At 44.3% G+C, this 18,740-nt stretch overlaps 10 protein-coding genes across 10 annotated transcripts; 7 read left to right on the forward strand and 3 right to left on the reverse strand.

Annotated features, from left to right (window-relative positions):
- Window positions 1-450: 450 nt before the first annotated feature.
- Window positions 451-2,639, forward strand: VTP01DRAFT_8017 (uncharacterized protein; the record flags this gene model as incomplete). Its single annotated transcript, XM_069387093.1, has 9 exons — window positions 451-541; window positions 618-939; window positions 1,012-1,071; window positions 1,145-1,211; window positions 1,297-1,582; window positions 1,661-1,705; window positions 1,772-1,882; window positions 1,944-2,185; window positions 2,259-2,639. The coding sequence occupies 9 exons, from the start codon at window positions 451-453 to the stop codon at window positions 2,637-2,639; spliced, it is 1,605 nt and encodes a 534-aa protein (XP_069242482.1).
- A 647-nt stretch (window positions 2,640-3,286) lies between these two features.
- VTP01DRAFT_8018 (uncharacterized protein) lies at window positions 3,287-5,232 on the forward strand (the record flags this gene model as incomplete). The annotated part of the gene is made up of 9 exons (XM_069387094.1): window positions 3,287-3,392; window positions 3,465-3,825; window positions 3,890-3,949; window positions 4,006-4,054; window positions 4,117-4,399; window positions 4,464-4,508; window positions 4,571-4,684; window positions 4,765-4,994; window positions 5,044-5,232. 9 exons carry the CDS (start codon window positions 3,287-3,289, stop codon window positions 5,230-5,232), a joined length of 1,437 nt encoding a protein of 478 aa, XP_069242483.1.
- Window positions 5,233-5,266: 34 nt separating this feature from the next.
- Window positions 5,267-5,600, reverse strand: VTP01DRAFT_8019 (uncharacterized protein; the record flags this gene model as incomplete). Its single annotated transcript, XM_069387095.1, has 2 exons — window positions 5,267-5,390; window positions 5,440-5,600. The coding sequence occupies 2 exons, from the start codon at window positions 5,598-5,600 to the stop codon at window positions 5,267-5,269; spliced, it is 285 nt and encodes a 94-aa protein (XP_069242484.1).
- A 277-nt stretch (window positions 5,601-5,877) lies between these two features.
- On the forward strand, window positions 5,878-6,105 carry VTP01DRAFT_8020 (uncharacterized protein; the record flags this gene model as incomplete). The annotated part of the gene is made up of 1 exon (XM_069387097.1): window positions 5,878-6,105. The coding sequence occupies one exon, from the start codon at window positions 5,878-5,880 to the stop codon at window positions 6,103-6,105; it is 228 nt and encodes a 75-aa protein (XP_069242485.1).
- Window positions 6,106-6,301: 196 nt separating this feature from the next.
- VTP01DRAFT_8021 (uncharacterized protein) lies at window positions 6,302-9,271 on the reverse strand (the record flags this gene model as incomplete). The annotated part of the gene is made up of 11 exons (XM_069387098.1): window positions 6,302-6,449; window positions 6,507-6,555; window positions 6,649-6,841; window positions 6,895-6,902; window positions 6,951-6,991; window positions 7,068-7,108; window positions 7,239-7,315; window positions 7,372-8,054; window positions 8,208-8,431; window positions 8,494-8,891; window positions 9,178-9,271. The coding sequence occupies 11 exons, from the start codon at window positions 9,269-9,271 to the stop codon at window positions 6,302-6,304; spliced, it is 1,956 nt and encodes a 651-aa protein (XP_069242486.1).
- Window positions 9,272-9,618: 347 nt separating this feature from the next.
- Window positions 9,619-11,277, forward strand: VTP01DRAFT_8022 (uncharacterized protein; the record flags this gene model as incomplete). Its single annotated transcript, XM_069387099.1, has 5 exons — window positions 9,619-9,873; window positions 10,597-10,712; window positions 10,769-10,852; window positions 10,904-10,988; window positions 11,134-11,277. 5 exons carry the CDS (start codon window positions 9,619-9,621, stop codon window positions 11,275-11,277), a joined length of 684 nt encoding a protein of 227 aa, XP_069242487.1.
- Window positions 11,278-11,779: 502 nt separating this feature from the next.
- On the forward strand, window positions 11,780-14,013 carry VTP01DRAFT_8023 (uncharacterized protein; the record flags this gene model as incomplete). Its single annotated transcript, XM_069387100.1, has 11 exons — window positions 11,780-11,867; window positions 11,930-12,020; window positions 12,095-12,274; window positions 12,338-12,377; window positions 12,608-12,760; window positions 12,812-12,875; window positions 12,935-12,979; window positions 13,045-13,158; window positions 13,224-13,510; window positions 13,569-13,589; window positions 13,654-14,013. The coding sequence occupies 11 exons, from the start codon at window positions 11,780-11,782 to the stop codon at window positions 14,011-14,013; spliced, it is 1,443 nt and encodes a 480-aa protein (XP_069242488.1).
- Window positions 14,014-14,358: 345 nt separating this feature from the next.
- Window positions 14,359-15,431, forward strand: VTP01DRAFT_8024 (uncharacterized protein; the record flags this gene model as incomplete). The annotated part of the gene is made up of 6 exons (XM_069387101.1): window positions 14,359-14,390; window positions 14,448-14,514; window positions 14,588-14,954; window positions 15,017-15,176; window positions 15,229-15,257; window positions 15,322-15,431. 6 exons carry the CDS (start codon window positions 14,359-14,361, stop codon window positions 15,429-15,431), a joined length of 765 nt encoding a protein of 254 aa, XP_069242489.1.
- A 129-nt stretch (window positions 15,432-15,560) lies between these two features.
- On the reverse strand, window positions 15,561-17,680 carry VTP01DRAFT_8025 (uncharacterized protein; the record flags this gene model as incomplete). Its single annotated transcript, XM_069387102.1, has 8 exons — window positions 15,561-15,918; window positions 15,991-16,101; window positions 16,170-16,297; window positions 16,364-16,573; window positions 16,629-16,773; window positions 16,835-17,149; window positions 17,227-17,408; window positions 17,474-17,680. The coding sequence occupies 8 exons, from the start codon at window positions 17,678-17,680 to the stop codon at window positions 15,561-15,563; spliced, it is 1,656 nt and encodes a 551-aa protein (XP_069242490.1).
- A 538-nt stretch (window positions 17,681-18,218) lies between these two features.
- VTP01DRAFT_8026 (uncharacterized protein) lies at window positions 18,219-18,738 on the forward strand (the record flags this gene model as incomplete). The annotated part of the gene is made up of 5 exons (XM_069387103.1): window positions 18,219-18,263; window positions 18,318-18,378; window positions 18,446-18,466; window positions 18,520-18,576; window positions 18,629-18,738. 5 exons carry the CDS (start codon window positions 18,219-18,221, stop codon window positions 18,736-18,738), a joined length of 294 nt encoding a protein of 97 aa, XP_069242491.1.
- Between the last annotated feature and the right edge of the window lie 2 nt (window positions 18,739-18,740).

An 18,740-nucleotide genomic window follows, 5' to 3' on the forward strand; every position in this document is an offset into this window, starting at 1 on the left:
AAACCCGATACCACGGACATTCATATTCATACAAGCTACCGGCATTGAAACTGACGGAGAATAAGCCGTTTCTGCAACAATCAACCTGTATAATTGTACTACTGTATTGGCCTTTGCTGGATAAAATCATACCCTGTATACCATGTAAAAAAGTGAGAAAATCTCAAAGTAGGGCTCGCAGGATTTGTGACACAACCACCGCTATTAAAGCTGAAAAAGAAGAAAACCTTGAGAAGCAACGACCATGTTCGAATCTTCTAAGCGCCTCACTGGACAGTTTTGCAGTTACTACAGCTATTTTCTATTTTTTGCATAGCTCAAGTTTGTGGTTACACTTGCATCGGTGTTTGTGAGACGGCAACATTTTTTTAGATTAGTAGCTTAGGTGGGCGATGCAACGAACAGCCTTGCGCCATCTTTTTTTTCCTGTTTCTTGTTACTAATCCTTACATGAGCCTGTTACTACTGCTTTCGCTGGCGGTAGCGTCTACATTGCTCCCCGCTGCATATGCGACACGAATTCAGGCAAGGACGAACGCAGGTATATTACTACCTTTGCGGGCTTGTTTCTGCCTTTTAGGAGAGAACAACAGACGTGAAACTAACTGTAAAGAAAGGATGTCTGCCGATGAGCCAAAAAATATATTGCTACGGTGGCAAAAATACTTCAGCTTTGGATGATTTTTACTATCTGGATGTATCCAAAGATTTTGCACTGCAGGACGGGCAATTTTTGTGGCAACCCATTAACGCCGGTGGCCTGCAACCAGGTCCCAATTCACAGTTCGGATTCGTCCCTTTGATTGCGCAACAACTGATCATTCTGCAGGGCGGCACTGGACCGGATAATGGCTCAGCCATGCCGCACACGACCATGATCTACGATGTCAAGGCAAACAACTGGCGCAGTGTGGATATCCCGAATGCACCTCCACAGACGTAAGCTGCTTTCAACATACAAAGATTAAGGAAAGGATAGAGAATTAATGTAGACATCATTCACTATCTTAGATATCAATCGACGGTAACATCGGTTAATGCACGATTTATCCTTCAGTGGGGTGGACGAAGGTTGTCAGGAACCTATGCTTGGACATTCATGAGAACACAATTCCTAACTTATACGCCTTATTTTTATGCACAGTGATTCGACGACTGGTTATCAACATGGCACATTATATCTACCTCAAGTGTACACGTTAAATTACCAGGCAAGTAGTCACGGTAGCAAAGCCTTCCAACCTAAATGTACCAACGTTGTCAGTAACCGGTCCCGAACGGGGGGGCTATTAATAGAACTTGACCTGGACGAATACTACTGTTCCCAACGCGGTAACAGGATACGCAGGCAGCAACGCATTCATGACAGGAGTCACGGGACAAGACTCAGTAATTTATTACTTCGGGGGCATGTGGGTGAACGTAAACCAAACGCTTCCAGATGGAACGAATACCTACAGTTACTCGGCCAATGTGATGAATATGGTCTTGACGTTCGATACAATATCATCTACGTGGGCAAAACATATGACAAACGGAACAGTTATACCACAACCAAGAGGCGGTGCGACCGTGACCCTGAGTAAGCTTTTTCAGTATCGCTAGAGAATGTACAAACCGAATCTTCTAACGAACGCTTACATTGCTCGTGAAACTTAAGTTCCTTACACAAATACATTTGTCATGTATGGTGGAGCAGATCTCAGTAAGCTACGCAAAGGTCAAAATCAACTACGCAATACATGGAAATCTAATGCCGTTTATTTGCAAGCAACGGGCAAGCCAGTCGACGATTATTGTTATTTCTTTGATTCAGCCAATTGGGAATGGAAGCAGATCGAGCCAGAGGGTGTTGGTCCTGGTCCTAGAGCTGGACATAGCGGTGAGTGGGAATCGAGCGAAAAAGAGGTGAAAAATAGAGGATAGCTCAAGCCATACTACAGTTGCCATGGTAGGGAACAGTAGTTTGTTCGTGATGTTTGGAAATGATAGCGATGGCAATGCGCATGATGACTTCCATATTCTGGATGTTAGCAACTGGGCGTGGCAAGCTTCTTTCTCTCTCACGCAAGCGAGCAACATCTCTCAACCGAACAATTCCACAGACTTTGGAAGCGGCTCGTCAGATTCAAAGGCATTATCTGGTGGCGCAATTGCAGGGATTGTTATTGGATGCTTAGCAGCGGCAAGTGATAGATCGATCATTTTTTATTCTTTCTGACAAGACTAAATGGGCTTACAAAATATACAATATCTAGGTTACTATCGCTGGAAGATTGATAGCATTTTTCATGCTACGTAAGCGACGACGAAGTGACAAGAAATATCACGCAAATGAAGACATGTATCAAGCATTCCACGACGACAATGATCACAGCCCGCCTCCACCGCGATATGACGAGGACTATCATATGAGGACGGGCGGCAGTGCGATCAGAGAGCAGCAGCAGCAGAAAGAACGTCGACCTGAGGCCCCCATTGCAGCTGCAGCTACAGCGACGTCTCTTGAAAACGATACATTGAGATCATACCGACCCGATGCAGCGCTCAATTTGAAGCCTGATACAAGAGAAGAGGATGAAGACGCACACAATGTGCCGCATCTTAAACTCCAGCCTTTGAGACCCGATGGCGATTAAACCTTTGTTTTCTCTCAAGTTTCTAGGTAGATACAAATGTAGTATTTGCAGTACTCTTTCTCCTCCTCTTTGATACCTTCCGGTACATGGTGCTATTCTATTATTGCTTTACAAAAATACCATTTCTCTTATATACTCCTGTCAACGAATCATGCGCAATTATCGAGATTCAGGGGCATGACATCAGTGCCGGCGGGCAGGAAACGAAGCTTATCCTTCTCTGCAAAGTTGTGTTACGATCCTGGCATCCAGCCTGGCGAGGCGAGAATTAACTGCGCCTCACGCGCGGGAGGGGCAGGGAAGAAAAGAGGCTGCATATGTGTTTGCCTGACAGAAGTTGTCATCAACACGGCATGTTCCTCGCACCCGAAATGTCGATGGCAAAGTAACCAATACAGAATGCCTTTTCTCCTCATATCCCTGGAGTTGCTTTGTTCAATTGTTCTATATTGCCAAAGCGCCTTTCCCTCACTCAGCCTCCTTCTTCGGTCGTAAATCGCCATGACACGCTTTGAAGCATTAGCTTTGTGAGACGTTGAGTATTTTTAGTAAACAGAAGGTTTTCCGGACAAACAAGGTATATGTCTCTTCTTTTATCTTGCCTTGTCCTTGTTCCTTCGTTTGCTTTCCTTTATCGTTTTGACATTATGAAATTTTTGCATTTGCTTGCAATATTAGCAACACTGTTGCTTCCTTCACCGACCCTTGCCGGTGGATATGGCTTTCGATCAGTAGCATCCAGATACGGAGCAGGTAATGAAACCGGATTTCATGGAAAGAGAAATGTAGCAACGTTGAAATACTTATCGTTGTCCTCTCGCGAAGGATGCGTGAACCTACAGCAGCGGATATACTGCTACGGAGGCTACAATTCAACCGGGTCACCGACAAATAGCTTCATGTCCTTGGACGTATCGAGAGACTTCACACTCGTGGAAGGAAACGTTATGTGGGATCGACTCGAAATTAAAGGCCGAAAGTATCTCCCATGGTACCTTTCCGAGGAAGATTACAAGCCAAGTGCCAATGCAAGGTTTGGATTTGTGCCAGTAAACAACCAGTCATCACCTTATATAATTATGCAAGGAGGAATCACTGAAAAACCTGGAAGATTCACCTGGGCATACCACCCCGATACCAACGAATGGGAATTACTCGGAACGAACGGCGAGCCACCGAATAAATCGCAAGTATATATGCATGCCTTATGCGACAACCGAATCAGTTGACTGACGTGATCCATGATATAGATGCGACAGCACAGTGACCAGCACGCCGGAAGGACTCGTGGTGCACTGGGGAGGATACGTGTAAGTGAATGTTCATCGAGTTTATGTTTTTCGTTTTCTAAATTACTTTTATTTAGTGAAGTCTTTAGATACTATCCTTCTGAAGTGTATATATTGGATACGAAGGCGAGTCTCTTGGTGGAAATTCAGATGTAGATTCCATGTTAACATGACAGGAATTTATATAGGCTCAAAATTGGACAAATACGACCGTACCAAAGGAAATCTCAGAGATAGGCAGCAACCAGTATATGAAAGGAGTCACAGGGCAAAATGGCACCATCTATTACATCGGAGGAGTGTGGGCCAATGCAACTCTGACGTATTCGAACGGCACCGGTGAATACAACCTTCTACCGAACGTCATGAACAACATTATTGCATACAACCCGCGGAGTAACACCTGGCAAAGGCATACGACGACCGGGACAACGTTGCCTCAGTCCAGGAAAGAGTTCACCCTGAATTTAAGTAAGTTGCTCTTTATCGTCATACATATGCATCATAATTATTGATTGATTGCGGTTTTTTACAGTCCCTGGAACGAATAACATTATTATGTATGGAGGTGCTGATCTCTGTAAGCTGCTGTATTTGATAATTGAGTCGAGATTTTCTCCCTTCTGACCGATTGTAATTTAGCTGTTGGAAAGCCCGTGGAAGATTATGTCTATATCCTTGATACAACCAAATGGGAATGGATACGCAAGGAGGATCCTCAAGGTATGGGTCCAGGACCGCTTGCATCCCACAATGGTATGGAAGAGAGAGAAAAAAAAGTGAACAAGCGGCACGTATGCTAAGTATATATCCTCGTTTCTGCCATGCAAACACAGCTGTCCTAGTTGGCCACAATAGTCTCTTCATCTTGTTTGGAAAGGACATCAATGGTATAGCGCGTGGCGAATTTCACATTTTGGACTTGGATTATTGGGCATGGCAAGGATCGTTTTCTCTCTCGCATCAAAACAATGTATCGCTTCCAACCCCCACGGACCCACCGGAATATGATAGACACTTGGCAGCGGGCAGCATTGCCGCTATCGTCCTTGGTTGCGTTGCAGCGGTAAGCGATGCATAAATGAATAATGGCAAATCTGCTCACTATGAGATAGGCATGTATCATGGCCTGGCTCGCGCTATTTCTATGGCGTCGCAAAAAATATGGAAAAAACAACGGTTATCAGAGACAGTCTCAAGGCCAAAGCGAGCGGTCGCTCCATGTTGGCAGCGACCTTGCTTCACCACACGGTGCGCCTCCACCCTACGAAGAAATTTACTATGAAGTAAGACACGCGGACTAGCAGCCGAAAGTTTTAACCGATAACCCACAGTTGCCTACCCCATACCACATCGTACATATTTATACAATCCATGATGGACATAGAAATTGTAGAATTCGTGCACACAATATACATTACCCACGCCATTGCACACGCACATATATATTCTTACTTTAATACTAGAAACAATAGCAAAATTCGTTCTTAAAATATATTCGTAGATACTACTTTATGGTCGCTATCTTTCCGCGCTTTCGAGTGAGCATCCAAGGTATGCAGACATTGACGCTGAAGGAGGGCGGCTGGAGTACATTTCTACTGTGTAAACTTTGAGCAACGACGACGTATAGAATTAAAGTTCCGAGTGCTACATCCCCCAAGCACCACATCAATAACCATGTGTATTTGTAAACACGTAATGTATTCCGCTTTTTGCAGATTTTGGAGGTAGCAGTTAAATACTTCGCTAGAACATTCGTCGTTGTATAGTATATTTTATTTCATGGAGACTCAGATTCATCGTTTACAGTGTTGGAAGGATGATTGGCCCATCAGAATGAAAATCATCCATTTTTCTGGATTTACAGACCGTGGTCCCGTGGTCACCGTGGTCAACCGCAGCGCCAAACATTTTATGCCTTCTGTTTTTACTTAAAGCACGATCTCATGATCAACATCACTCGAGAACACGCGCTCTGCATCTTCTATCAACTCAAATTCAACGAAGAGAACTCGATTAAAGCAAAGCAAAAATTTGAACCACTCAGTGAAGAATTCGAAATCTGTTATTTGGATGATCCGACCATTCCGGTTCTTGTTATGAAACTACGAATCCATAACGAACGTTCTCGCTACCATATCTACGACTCGTCTTCAAATACAAACTCAGTATAGGCAGCTAATCCAAGGAGGAAACGAGGCACTCCATCGTTCAGCAAGAAAGACGCTCGAATTTCAAGAACGGGATTATCTTCTTGACCAATTTGGGCTCCTTTGCACAATAGCTGGAAGGAATAAAAAGTTTTGATGTCTTTCATGATCAGCATGCTTTACTGGGTATATTAAAAGAATCTATATGAAAGGGGACATATCAGAGGGATCTTTGGATCGCTCTAGAACGGCAGTTGGACTTGTTGATAGTGTTATCATCTTTCAACAACTGCTCTCGATCGTACATTTCAACCTCGTTTTTGATCGGGAGTCTATCAACAAACACTTTGATGATATTGCTGTGGTTACTGAGTAACATGGTTAGAAAGCTTCAGCAATAATACAGCGATGATTTTAAGATCTACCTTAAGAACATTCGTATATTCTCCGTGTTCGTGGAAATGCCTGCATAATCTAATGTGATCAGGATAACTTTTCTTTCCGTAGTTTTTAAATGATCAATCAAAGCTTGGATAAGGTGTTGTGAGCCCACTTGAGTTCATTTACCCATCGTCGTCCCGTCGATACCCTCAAGCGTGACATTTTGGTCTTGGTCTCGATACGCGATTGGATCAGAAGACTTGCATATATAAGAAACACGCACTTTTTCAACCAGAGACCGAGATCTCAACTTGTCCACCATTGCTTCAATGAGCTCGGATCGAAATTCGTCAGGCTCATCGCCCAGGAATTTGCTGGACTATTCCTTATAAATTCATGGTATCTTTGATTGTATGTGATAACATTCTTCACGACGTTGTCTGTAAAATGATTAGAGCATTGAAGCGCAAAGACACAAATTCATTTACCTTGATATTTATCTTTTAGGACGTACAAGTCGTAATATCTGCTGTAATTCCCATCAGTTGTTCTCTTCTGACGCTTCCTGCTTTGCCGCTGCATAAAATTTAAGTGGCTCTTGTCACATCGTTTCCTTTGTCATACGCTTCTGGGACATAAACTTCGTCTATAAATTTCAATACTTGAAGTTTAGTTTCTATATTAATGGGTACTATTAAGCTGCGGTGGCCATTAATGGCCACTCTTTAACCAGCTCATTCTCGCCCATATATAAGAAAGAACGCCAGGCAACGTACTTTCCATCTGTAAGAGGCCATGACATCATGGAACGAAGTCAAATTGTCACGACGATTGTTCGCAACATCGACAGCTCCTAATACGGAATATGTGACCATTTATAACTTATTGATGAACCTTTCAGTGACCTACCTTTGTTTTTCTCATATTCATCGTAGACAGCAGGTCGACACATCGAACGGAAATCACGCTCCTCTGCAAAGTAACGGCGGATAACTTCATCACTGCGTGTAGTGACGCCGCAATTACTAATGACAACTTTTGGCTGACGATCTCTCAAAGCCGTGACAAAAACTTCGTCGACTGTAGACTTCATACAGACAAAATCACCGAATTCTTCTCCAAGTGCATCGAGGATGTCGTTTGCCGGCATACCGCGGGGCCAATATCGCCGCTTCTTCACTTGCATGATGGAAAAGAGGCCATGCTTTTTCATCTCTCGCACCATCAGCGGCGAGCCAAACCAGGAATCAGCGATTATGGTTCGCCCTGGATGAAACCATGGCTTGGTGAGGCGACAGACGGACGCAATGTCCTTATGACTATATCGGTCATCAAACTCTTGAAGTACTGTATCGCCACTGAAATCGAGCTGGATGATACAGCAGGTGGTCGTGTCTGCGACAGTCTTGTACTCCTGTCCAACAGAGTGCGGCTTTCTAGGGACTTTCTTAATGTTTGGCATCCCCTTACCGAGCCACTGATTCATGCTCTCATCCACGCATAAGTAACGACCAGGCGTCAAGGCATCCTGCAGATTAGCATTGTATGTCCTGAGGAATCCACGAATTTGATAGAGGGGATCTTGTTGGTGCCTATTACGATTAATTCTATAATGTTTGCAAGTTTCTCAACAATCTTAGAACAAGTTTTGCTTACTGGGCAGCGTCAGGGCGACAGAAAACGTGCATCTTCGTTATAAACTTGAAACGCTCGATTGGCAATAGTCACCAATGTTGATTGCCAACAGATTTGGGAATTCACCCCTATGCCAGTAGATATCATGATCCTCCACTCGAACTGCAGTCATGATAACGAACAGAGCGATCCATATGAGGTACTCTGCATAGGTGATAGGCTTAGATGGGGCGCTGATGCTGGCTGCATGTTCATTGATCGCCGGAAGCACTATTTCTTGGACGTGCGCTTCCGGGATGAAACGCAAAAAGTATTGTGCAGCAAAAGCGAACTTCTAGCTGGTAGGTGAAGTATACAGTGGCCTCTGTACGCTTCTGCTGGACTAGCGCTTCGGACGTCCACAGTGACCTCGCCTTCACGCCAACAAAGGTCCATTTCCTCCTCCTCATTATCGCCTGGACCAAACTCTCCGGGGACAGGCAAAGCATCCTCCATTAGGTCAATGGTCTCGTCTTGCACACTTTCTTGACTGGAAGTAACAGTGCGAGGTGCCGAATGAGCTGCGGGACGTCCTCCTTCGAAGCGCAGGCTGGTTCCGAGGAGAGACACCAGTTGATCTGGTAGCTGATCGAGCTTAACGGACCAAGCTGCACGTCCATTGAGACTTGATTCGGCTTCAATGTTACCCATGAGCTTAATGCCAGGCCCATTAAGGGCGACAACGGTGCGCAGAGCCTGTATAATAGGCTTCGAGTTCAAAAAGTGTGGTTTAACAGAGACACTGGCGCCAATAGCTAGATGCGGAGAAGCACGGGGCATGTGAAAGTGATCGTGTTGCTAAGACCTTTGTCGAGATGAATGTGAAGATTTATGCACAATGGCAATAATCGTCGGCCTCTCAGGAATACATCACCTCATTGGCAGCTCAAAAAACCGTTCTTATTGGGTAGAAATCAGTTACCTACAACTGGCCATTAATTGCTACAAAGGCCACTAATTGCCAGTCTGAAACAGTATCCATTAACAATTAGCTCAAAGATTATGGTTTCAAGTTTAAAGTCAAATACAAAAGTGACATACCAAGTTTCGGTTCCTGCTTTGTCGGTGCTTCTTCTTGACGTGAAGCATCTTCGATAGATATGTATCCCTTGAAAATAGACGGCTGACCGTACATTCGTTGTTTACCTTAGTCATGTTCTCTTTGCGTAGTCATTCCGTTAAACCGTCAGCTGCGTCGTTCTTATCTTAACATCTCGAGTCGATGTTGCTTAGAGTCGGTCGTAACATGTCGACCCAAATCGAAGTATTTTGAACTGGAATTGATACAAGGTGCACAGCGCTTGTTCTCGAGCGAGGTCGTGCTTTAAGTAAAAAGAGAAAGGAATAAAGGAATAAAATGCTTGGCGCTGCAGTTGACCACGGTGACCACGGCAGACGACCGTGGTCAAACATAACTCCAAATATTTTTATGGATACTTTGCTTTCTTATCTTCCTGCACTTTTCTTACTTTAAGATAAAACATGGTCAACGTTACTCGCGAACAAGCGCTTTGTATACCCTTTCAACTTCAATTTAACGAAGAAAACATAGTCAAAGAAAAACAGAAATTTGAACCTCCTAGTGATGAATTCGACGTATGCTATTTAGACGATCCGACCATACCGGTTCTTGTTCTGAAACAACGTATATACGGGAATCCGTTCGTTTTTAAAGAATACATGTCGACGGCAGAAGCTCCGCTTGAAGAGCAAGCCTCTGGAGAAGATCAAAAGCTGGTATGTTGCTGTTGTACTTGGCTAAAGACTGGAAACCGCAATAGTTGATCTAAATGTAAAAATAGGAAACAAAAGTTCACGTAATCAGGTTCATAAACGGAGTCTATGACCAAGACGTGGCCAACAAAGAGATATACACCAAGTAGACAATCTCACTACAAGATATATTTTCAAACATTCTCAAACGATCGACTTATTTCAACAACAAAACGCTGAATGGTTTTGTATCATTTTGTGGCAAGAGCCACTTAAATTTTATGCGGCGGCAAAGCACGAAGCGTCAAAAAAGAACAAATGATGGGAGCTATAGCAGATATTACGACTTGTGCGTTCTACAAGATAAATATCAAGGTAAATGAATTTGTATCTTTGCGCTTCAATGCTCTAATAATTTTACAGACACCGTTATAAGAAAGAAATCCGAAATACTTGGGTATACAAGAAAATCACTTGCAGTCTTTTTGGAGCAATGGCTGAAGAACTGAGATCTCGGTCGCTGGTTGCGTTTGCTGCTGTCTCTGTCTGTGTCGATGCGACCTGTTTCTTCCCGATCTGGACTTGCATAAATCGCGTGATCTCGAAAAGTTTTTGTTTCTTACACATGCAAGTCTTCCGATCCAATCGCGTATCGAGACCAAGACCAAAATGTCACGCTTGAGAGTATCGACGGGAAGACGATGGATAAGGCATAATAGCATTAAATGAATTCAAGTGAGCTCACAGTATCTTATCCAAGGCTTGATTGATCATTTTAATACTATTGAAAGAGAAGTTATCTTGATCACGTTAGATTATGCAGGCATTTCCACGAACACGGAGGATTTAAGAATATTCTTAAGGTAGATCTGAAAGATACCGCTGTATTAAGCTTAAACTTTCTAACCATGTTACTCAGTAATCATAACAATATCATCAAAGTATTTGTTGATAGACTCCGGATCAAAAACGAGGTTGAAGTTATCAACAAGTTTAACTGCCGGTCAAGACCGATTCAAAGATCCTGTAGTATTTATTGTTGTTATACATATAGTATATTAAGTACGCTGGTCATAAAGGACATCAACAATATTATTTCTTCCAACTATTGTGCATGGGAGTCAAAATTGGTCAAGAAGGTAATGCTATTCTTGAAATATTTAAATCATAAAATAAAGCTGCTTTGCCTTCAAGTTACCCTTTCAATTGCTAAGGCTCATTTTCACGGCTTGGACCCACTTTCCAACACTCTGCCTGGTACTGGAATTTAATATTAATCCGTAGCACGAGTCAGAGCTTGAGTTCACTCACGAGTTGTTTGGTTACATTTCGGCACAGTCCATTGTGTTCGCTACAGGGTTATTGACATCGTTGAAATGCCAAAGTTCAAGACTACCTTCAAAAAAGTGCGATGCAGCATTTGAATAGGTGGCACTGCTGCCTTGTTATTGTTTTTTCTACCCTTTTTGTGCAACGTTTTTCCAAAAGTAGGTCGCGGATTTCGGGCGATCCCTGAAAATTGACTGAGTCCCGCAAAGGGCACTATACCCTTTCTACTTGTCAACATAATCTTTTTCTTTTCCAGTAGAAAATTATGCTTACATGAACGCGATTCGATGGCGAGTTTATTCTGCGAGCTTTAGCAAAATGCCCATGATCGCTTATCTAAAGACAGAATCCAGATACCCGCAGCAGAGTGTCGAACAATGAGTTTTGCTTTTGTTTGCCTTTTCACGGTTTATAATACGTATGCAGCCTTGCTCAGCCTTACGAGTCCTTGCAAAGGTATAGGTCACACTGTGCACATTTGGTGAGACAAGGCCAAGTTTTAGACTCGTGTTCTAAAGGTCCTGGTCTGACCCTGTTGAACGGCCGCTTCTCTCTCTCCTTTTCTTATTTTCACCTTATTTTCCTTCCTCTCTTTCATTCGATGAAGCCTCTGCTGGTACTCGGAATATCAAGTATACTTGTAGGTACGACGCAAGCTCAAGTACAGCCGCAGCCAAGAACGCGTGCAGGTACAGGCTTAATTCGCAAGAACAAAGTAGCTGTTACTGTTATTAAATCAAAAGAATTACAGCAGGATGCCTGTACATTAACAACAGAATATACTGCTACGGCGGCCGCAATGTCAAAAACAACAATGAGCAAACGATCACCATGAACGATATGTATTACCTAGACGTTTGAAAAGATTTTTTACGGAGCAGCAGGGGCAATCATCGTGGCAATCCGTGACACCCAGGGGCTTGAGTTCGCCACCTAACTATATGTTTGGATTTGTGCCGATCTACGACACAAACACGACCATCATGCAAGGTGGTGTTGGATATGGTAACGGAACGGCTTTTCCACAGGCGACCATGGCATACGACACCGAAAGCAACAGCTGGAGATTTATCCCGAGCGACATTGTTCCTCAAACGTAACAAAATATACTCTCGATATCATTATTCATGACAAGGTTTACTAATCGCACGTCCTCCAGGTACCAAGCGACACCTACAAGTGCAGGACCAACCTCCATTGTTCATTGGGGCGGGATAAGGTAATAAGGCCATTCAATTTCCTGTAAAAATTTTCTTGTTCTGCATGTGCATCATCTAACTGTGTTCCCCCAAGCGATGCAAGCACGGGTTACCAAAAAGGAGTCTGGTTCCCTCCTATGATGTATATATTGAATTATTAGGCAAGTAGATACAAGAAAAAGAAAAGCGCGCACGACTGACATTTATTGCTACTTTCACAAACCTCACAGTGGACGAACCAGAGCGTGCCTGACAACATCGGACAAGGCAACACCTTTATGCTCAGCGTTACTGGATCGGACGGCTCGATATATTACTTTGGCGGAGTGTGGCAAAATGTAAACCAAACGATGCCAAACGGCACCATCACTTACAACAGGGCCGTCAATACCATGAATACAATTCTGGAATACCAAGTCCGACCAGGTACTTAGAAGAAGCATCCAGTCTCCGGAAATGTCATACCATCCCCGAGACGCAGAGCAACAGTCAACATGAGTAAGATAAAAAGATGACACTGTGGAAGAATGCTCTTATTCCTAACCGCCATTGTGTAGTTCCTTACACTCAGAGCGTCGTCATGTACGGTGGTGAGGATATAAGTAAGTAACAATGTGGTGATATAATCCATTATCTCCAGTACATTGACCAGGCGTTGGTTGCATAGATTCGGGCCTGGTTGTCAGCGATGATGTCTACAAGCTCGATTTAAAGAACTTTGAATGGACCCGGATCACTCCACAAGGAAACGGACCAACCACTAGCCGCCACGGACACAATGGTATGTGAGAAAACGAATGCACGCGAGACCAAAAAAAAAAAAAAGAAAAAAAATAGAGTCAATAGGATGCGAAATATATCTTGATCCGCCAAGGGTATCTAACGAGTTGTACGTTTGTAGCGGTCATGGTCGGCAACAGCAGTCTGTGTTTTTTCTTTTCGGCATGGATAGCAACAACAATGCTCAAGATGATTTTCATATTCTTGACGTGAGCAACTGGACATGGACATCTTCGTTCTCCGTGCAACTATCGGGCAACCTGTCCTCAGACTCTGACAATTCGACTGCGACCGGCGGCGAAGCGTTAAGCGGTGGAGCGATTGCAGGCATAGTTATCGGATGCATAGCAGCTGTAAGCTGTCTTCGCAAAGCATTTAGCCGACTGCAGCTGACATAGTCGTGAATACTAGGCTGCTATTGCAGGTAGTCTCGTAGCATTTTTCGTCGTCCGTAAGAGCAGACTCACTAACAAAGAATACGAGGAACGACTGCCAGCAAAACGAATACCAGGCATTTAACGATGATAATGACCATTCGCCGCCGCCGCCGCCTCGATACGACGACAAGCTCACGGCAGCTGCAGCGGCAGAGGAAGCAGCAGGAGCAGCACCAGCGGTGGATGCCATGAAAAACGAGCAGAGTGACCCTTACAGAGATAATACCGAAGGTATTATGTTGCAGCAGCAGCACCTATCAAACGCTTCATCTGGCCAGGCAGCTTTCGAAGATAATGCCTCGGGTTCATTCAAACCAGACATCGCACTCAGCTTGAAACCTGATACTGTGGAAGATGATGATACTAATGCAAATGTCAAGCATTTGAAGCTCAGACCAATGAGGCCAGATGGTGAATAGTTGGCCCGTTTTCAATTTAACGTTCCATGTTGTATTCTTTCTACTTTTTAGCGTCCTGCCTTAGAATATCTTTTTAAATATAATGTCGATTGAATCCTGTACTTTCATTGCTGCATTGCATATGTATATTTCTCTGCAATCCCCTCAGCATCTGTATATCCCTTTGTTTTCTTACACTCTTTCCATCTTTTCAAAAAGTAAACGTTAATAGAAACAGAGACACGTGACCTTATTGAAGCAGAAGGAAGCAACACAACTCAATGTTCCGTCTGTGCTACATGACTAATCTCTTCGCTGGTGCTTTAATGCCCGACTGACCGGAGCGCGGGAAAACTCGACTATCTCATGGGTAGACTCGCTGGAAAGAACGTGCTAATGTAAGAGCATCGGCGCATGAGCAGCAATTCTCGGTCAATGACTTAAAAAGCGAACAGCACAGGTGCTTCGGCTGGCATCGGCGAAGCCTGCGCCCGAGAATTCGCCAAAGAGGGATCCAACTTGGTAAGTCCATTGTCTATGCCCGGCGCTGACACCGCAGTCCGGTTTACTCACTCACGCCGGTGCTTGCGGAAAGTTCCTTGCTGCGCGTCGTGTAGAAAAGTTGCAGCAACTCAAGTCAGAGATATCATCCGCGCATCCTGATATCCAGGTGCAAGCAGTGGAACTCGATGTCCGCAACCTCCAGCAGATCAAAGGTGTTGTTGCAGCTCTTCCACCCATAGATGTGCTTGTCAACAATGCTGGTCTCGTGATCGGCTTGGATCCTCTCGTTGATGTCGAGGAAGATCAGTTTGATGTCATGTTTGACACTAACGTCAAGGGTCTCGTCTTTCTTACCAAGGCTGTCATCCCGAGCATGAAGGAACGACAGACCGGTCATATTATCAACGTTGGCTCCGTTGCAGGAAAACAGGCTTACCCGGGTGGAAGTATCTACTGTGGTTAGTATACGATCTTTGCAAAGACGACCAAGTATTTCTCTAGATATTCATCTTCATTGCAGCTACTAAGCATGCCGTTGATGCCATCACCACTGCCCTTCGTTTTGAGCTCGTTGACACTCCGATCCGTGTCAGCCAGATCTGCCCTGGTCTCGTCAATACCGAATTCTCCACAGTGCGCTTCCGTGGTGATAAGGAGAAGGCTGACAACGTCTACAAAGGGTAAGCTTTTCATAACACTCTGTATCTTGGAAATGCTAACGCTGGGATACAGAATGCAACCGCTAGTCGGCCAAGATATTGGTAAGTGTTACAGGCCATAGATCAACTCCTCTATTGACACTATTCTAAACTCCCTTTGTCCTAGCCGAATTGATTGTTTTCACTGCATCTCGACCTCCACACGTCAATATCTGTGATATGCTCGTGTTCCCTACTGCTCAGGCGGATGCTCGCACTGTTCACCGTACTGCGTAAATAATCCCACCAATCGCCTCAAGTATTACTATTACTAGTTATTATTTCCAGCAGGGTGAAGCTAAATAAAAAAAAGAAAGATGGAGAAAAAATGACTTCTATCTCTTTTGTTTATTCGTTTCCCTCGCTCTATGCCTTGTACAATAAATCAATGAAACCGGCTGCTACATCGTCGATAATACTTTTGTCTGGTATACTTGCTGCCGTGCCGTAAATCGCTGCTGTGCTGCCCTTTGCACTTGAAGGATCAGCAACGAGACCTTCGACAACTTCCTTGAGGTCCTGAACGAACTGTGCAGCGCTGGGCACCCAGAGCAAGGTCACAGAGATGTGGAGCGCAGCAGGGTTTTGCAGCGCGCTCACGTTCCATCCGCGCTCCGAAAGCTTATCACCGATGTCGTAGATATTAAGGGGCTCGTGCGAACCAAACGCAATCACGGATGCGACAGGGTTACCAATCACCTTGAGCTGTGGAATAGATCGTACTCTGAGAAAGAGGGAAGGAAGAGAAGGTGAGATAACAACATTGACGGTGTGATCAAATGCATGTTTTGCTTACCCTTCTTCAATTTCTCGACGTGCACCCACGATCTTCTTGCAGGAGTCGAGATAGCCGTCCTCGCCGATCTTCATCAAGGCTGCCCAGCAACCAGCAATCAATGCACCAGGCCTGGAATTTTTTGACAGAAAGGGTTTAGTCTCGTGATGGCGCGCGCATTGTTTGTATGCGTATGCTACCTTGATCCAGCAATGCTTGGGGATGCATAGATACCACCAGTCCATTCAGAGTACAAAAAGTACTGGTACTTGCGGATTATTTTGTTTCTATACATGACAATGGATGATCCTTTGGGTGCAAATCCATACTACAGGAAAAAAAGAGAGAACTTGAGTTTGCGCACAACGATGAATATATCTTGTCTGGGACGTACCTTGTGCGTATCACAAGAGATTGAAGTGACACCATCGACTCTAAAATCAAAAGGTACAGTTGGGAAACCAGCCTTTTCCAAGAATGGAACAATGAAGCTGCCCAAGCAACAGTCGACGTGTAAGCCAATGTTGTGCTTCTTTGCCAACTTTCCAAGTGCTTCAATATCGTCAGCCACGCCGTGAGGGAAGTTGATAACGGAGCCGGCAATCTAATATGCCACAGTTCTAGTAAATTTGTTACGCCTGATACACAGTCTACGTTACCATGATTGTATTCCGAGTGATGGCTCTAGCAACTCGCTTGACGTCCACCTGATACGTCTTTGGATCGACAGGCACCAGAACCAACTTGATATTGAAGTATCCAGCCGCTTTCATGAAAGCCGCATGTATTGTCTCGGGAACAACCCTACATATATGGATAAATATGCGATATAAAACAGATTTGCGAGAGGGCATGATAAGCTTACATTTCAGGATACTGGATTCCCTTGAGATCCTTGTACATGTCACGATACGCCTTGCATGCCATGATGATGCTTTCGGTGCCACCGCTGGTCATAGTACCACATCCAGTCGATGGAGCATTGTACATGCTGAGTACCATGGCGACGCATTCCGCTTCCATTCTTCGGACGCCAGGGAAGACTTCTGGATGCAAGGGGTTCGAGATAGCAAACCGGCGATACGCTTCGGCCAACAAATTGGTCAATTGCTGGCCTCCGTGATAAATTGTTCCAGAGACTTTGCCGTTCTCCCAGTCGAGGGCTCGCATATCTTGAAAACTTTATCATTGTAAGTAGATAGACATCGTTAACAACGAGGCTCATACATATATAACTTCGCTGCACTGTATACATACCCTTCCAAAAACTTCAAAACCTGTTCATCCGAGTAGCCATGCGACGGAAGCACAGTGTTCTGGACGACATTGTCTCCTTCTCGAGACATCATGGAGCGTTCCATTTCAGCCAATGTTTTGTTCAACTCGGCATCGATTTTAGCCTGCACGGACGGGAGGCGACGCAGTTGCTTGAAGAAAAGCTAACATTACACTGACGTAAATACACGAAGCAGATAGATACCAAAAAGTGGCAATTAGAGCTTACACGTTTGAAATATGCTTGGAAATCCTTGGCTGCGCGGACCGGCCCACCGACTGCCACTTTTGAGTAAAACTTTGACCAATAATTCAACAATACGAGAACAAAGATAATGTTTTTCAAAAGGTTGAGCCTGGGACCATCCAGAGCGGCTTCGAACGACCACAGAAGCTGCTGAATCGTGCCACTGGATCGAGACACTTGGTTCGCCATTGACAGTGAATGAAGGTTAAAAAAAAAGAAGTCAGAGAGAGACAAAGCAGGCAATCAGCCGCTGTCTGTCTCTTTTGTAATGCTAAACTCCGCAGCGCATCATTTGTGTCCATGGAAACGGAAAATCATGCGCCCAGGTGACACAAGTGGCTGCCACAGATTGAGCGCGCGCACATACACCCACGAAACAAGCGAGATAGACATGGCTATCTCAAATTTGATTTTGGTGACAGTGTAACATTGTGTATATCCTTCGTGTACAGAGTGCAGGAGAATCCAGGTTTCCATCCAATGTTGTCCGGGGATTGCTCAATAAACTTGGGTTTATTCAATACGGGTTGAGTGCCCTCTGTGGTCTCTATCGTATTGATAGATGACTTTGCTAGTTTCAAATGGAAAAGTGTATGTAGCATGTTGGCACTTGTATGAAGTTTTCCTAGTTTCGACCATTGAAGATTTCGGATGACCGGGGATAAGAGGTACATTTGCTTCTCCGGTCAAAACTGCTGCAATTTGCTCTCTTTTCCCTCTCTTCCAAATGTCAAATTCCAGAATACAGCAAGGCATTGCTAGAGAACATCCGGTATATATTCCATATATGCAATTTTCATACTTCCTCCGTTGACGTATCGAAAAGGAATGGATAATACCTAGGCACTGTCAGCAGCATGCCTACAAAAGCGGCATTTACGCAGCAAGTAAGAATACATCTTTCGTTTGTCTACATTCAAGGCTGATAAAGCTGATTCACTTGCCTTGGTTCAGTCATTGTAGGTCTACTGACAGGTAAAAATGGATCGATCGCACATAAAGAAGATATGTACTTGACAATCACATAGTTCCTATCACTCGACGGTTCGGGTTGGATAAGAACAAAACGACTTTCACGGCCCTGGGTAAGTGGACGCAGTTGATAAACTTGGAGCGTTGGACTAAGATTATTATCAGGTACTTCGAGTGTTGGAGGCTATGTAGTCTCCAAATACTTATACAAAGAATGCCGAATCATGTACGGTGACGATGTTCCAACCAGCAGTAGCGACAATAAAGCAGTTTGAAT

The sequence above is a fragment of the Rhizomucor pusillus genome, assembly GCF_041956525.1.
Source record: "Rhizomucor pusillus strain CBS 183.67 unplaced genomic scaffold VTP01scaffold_4, whole genome shotgun sequence".
Taxonomy (NCBI): Eukaryota; Fungi; Mucoromycota; class Mucoromycetes; order Mucorales; family Lichtheimiaceae; genus Rhizomucor; species Rhizomucor pusillus.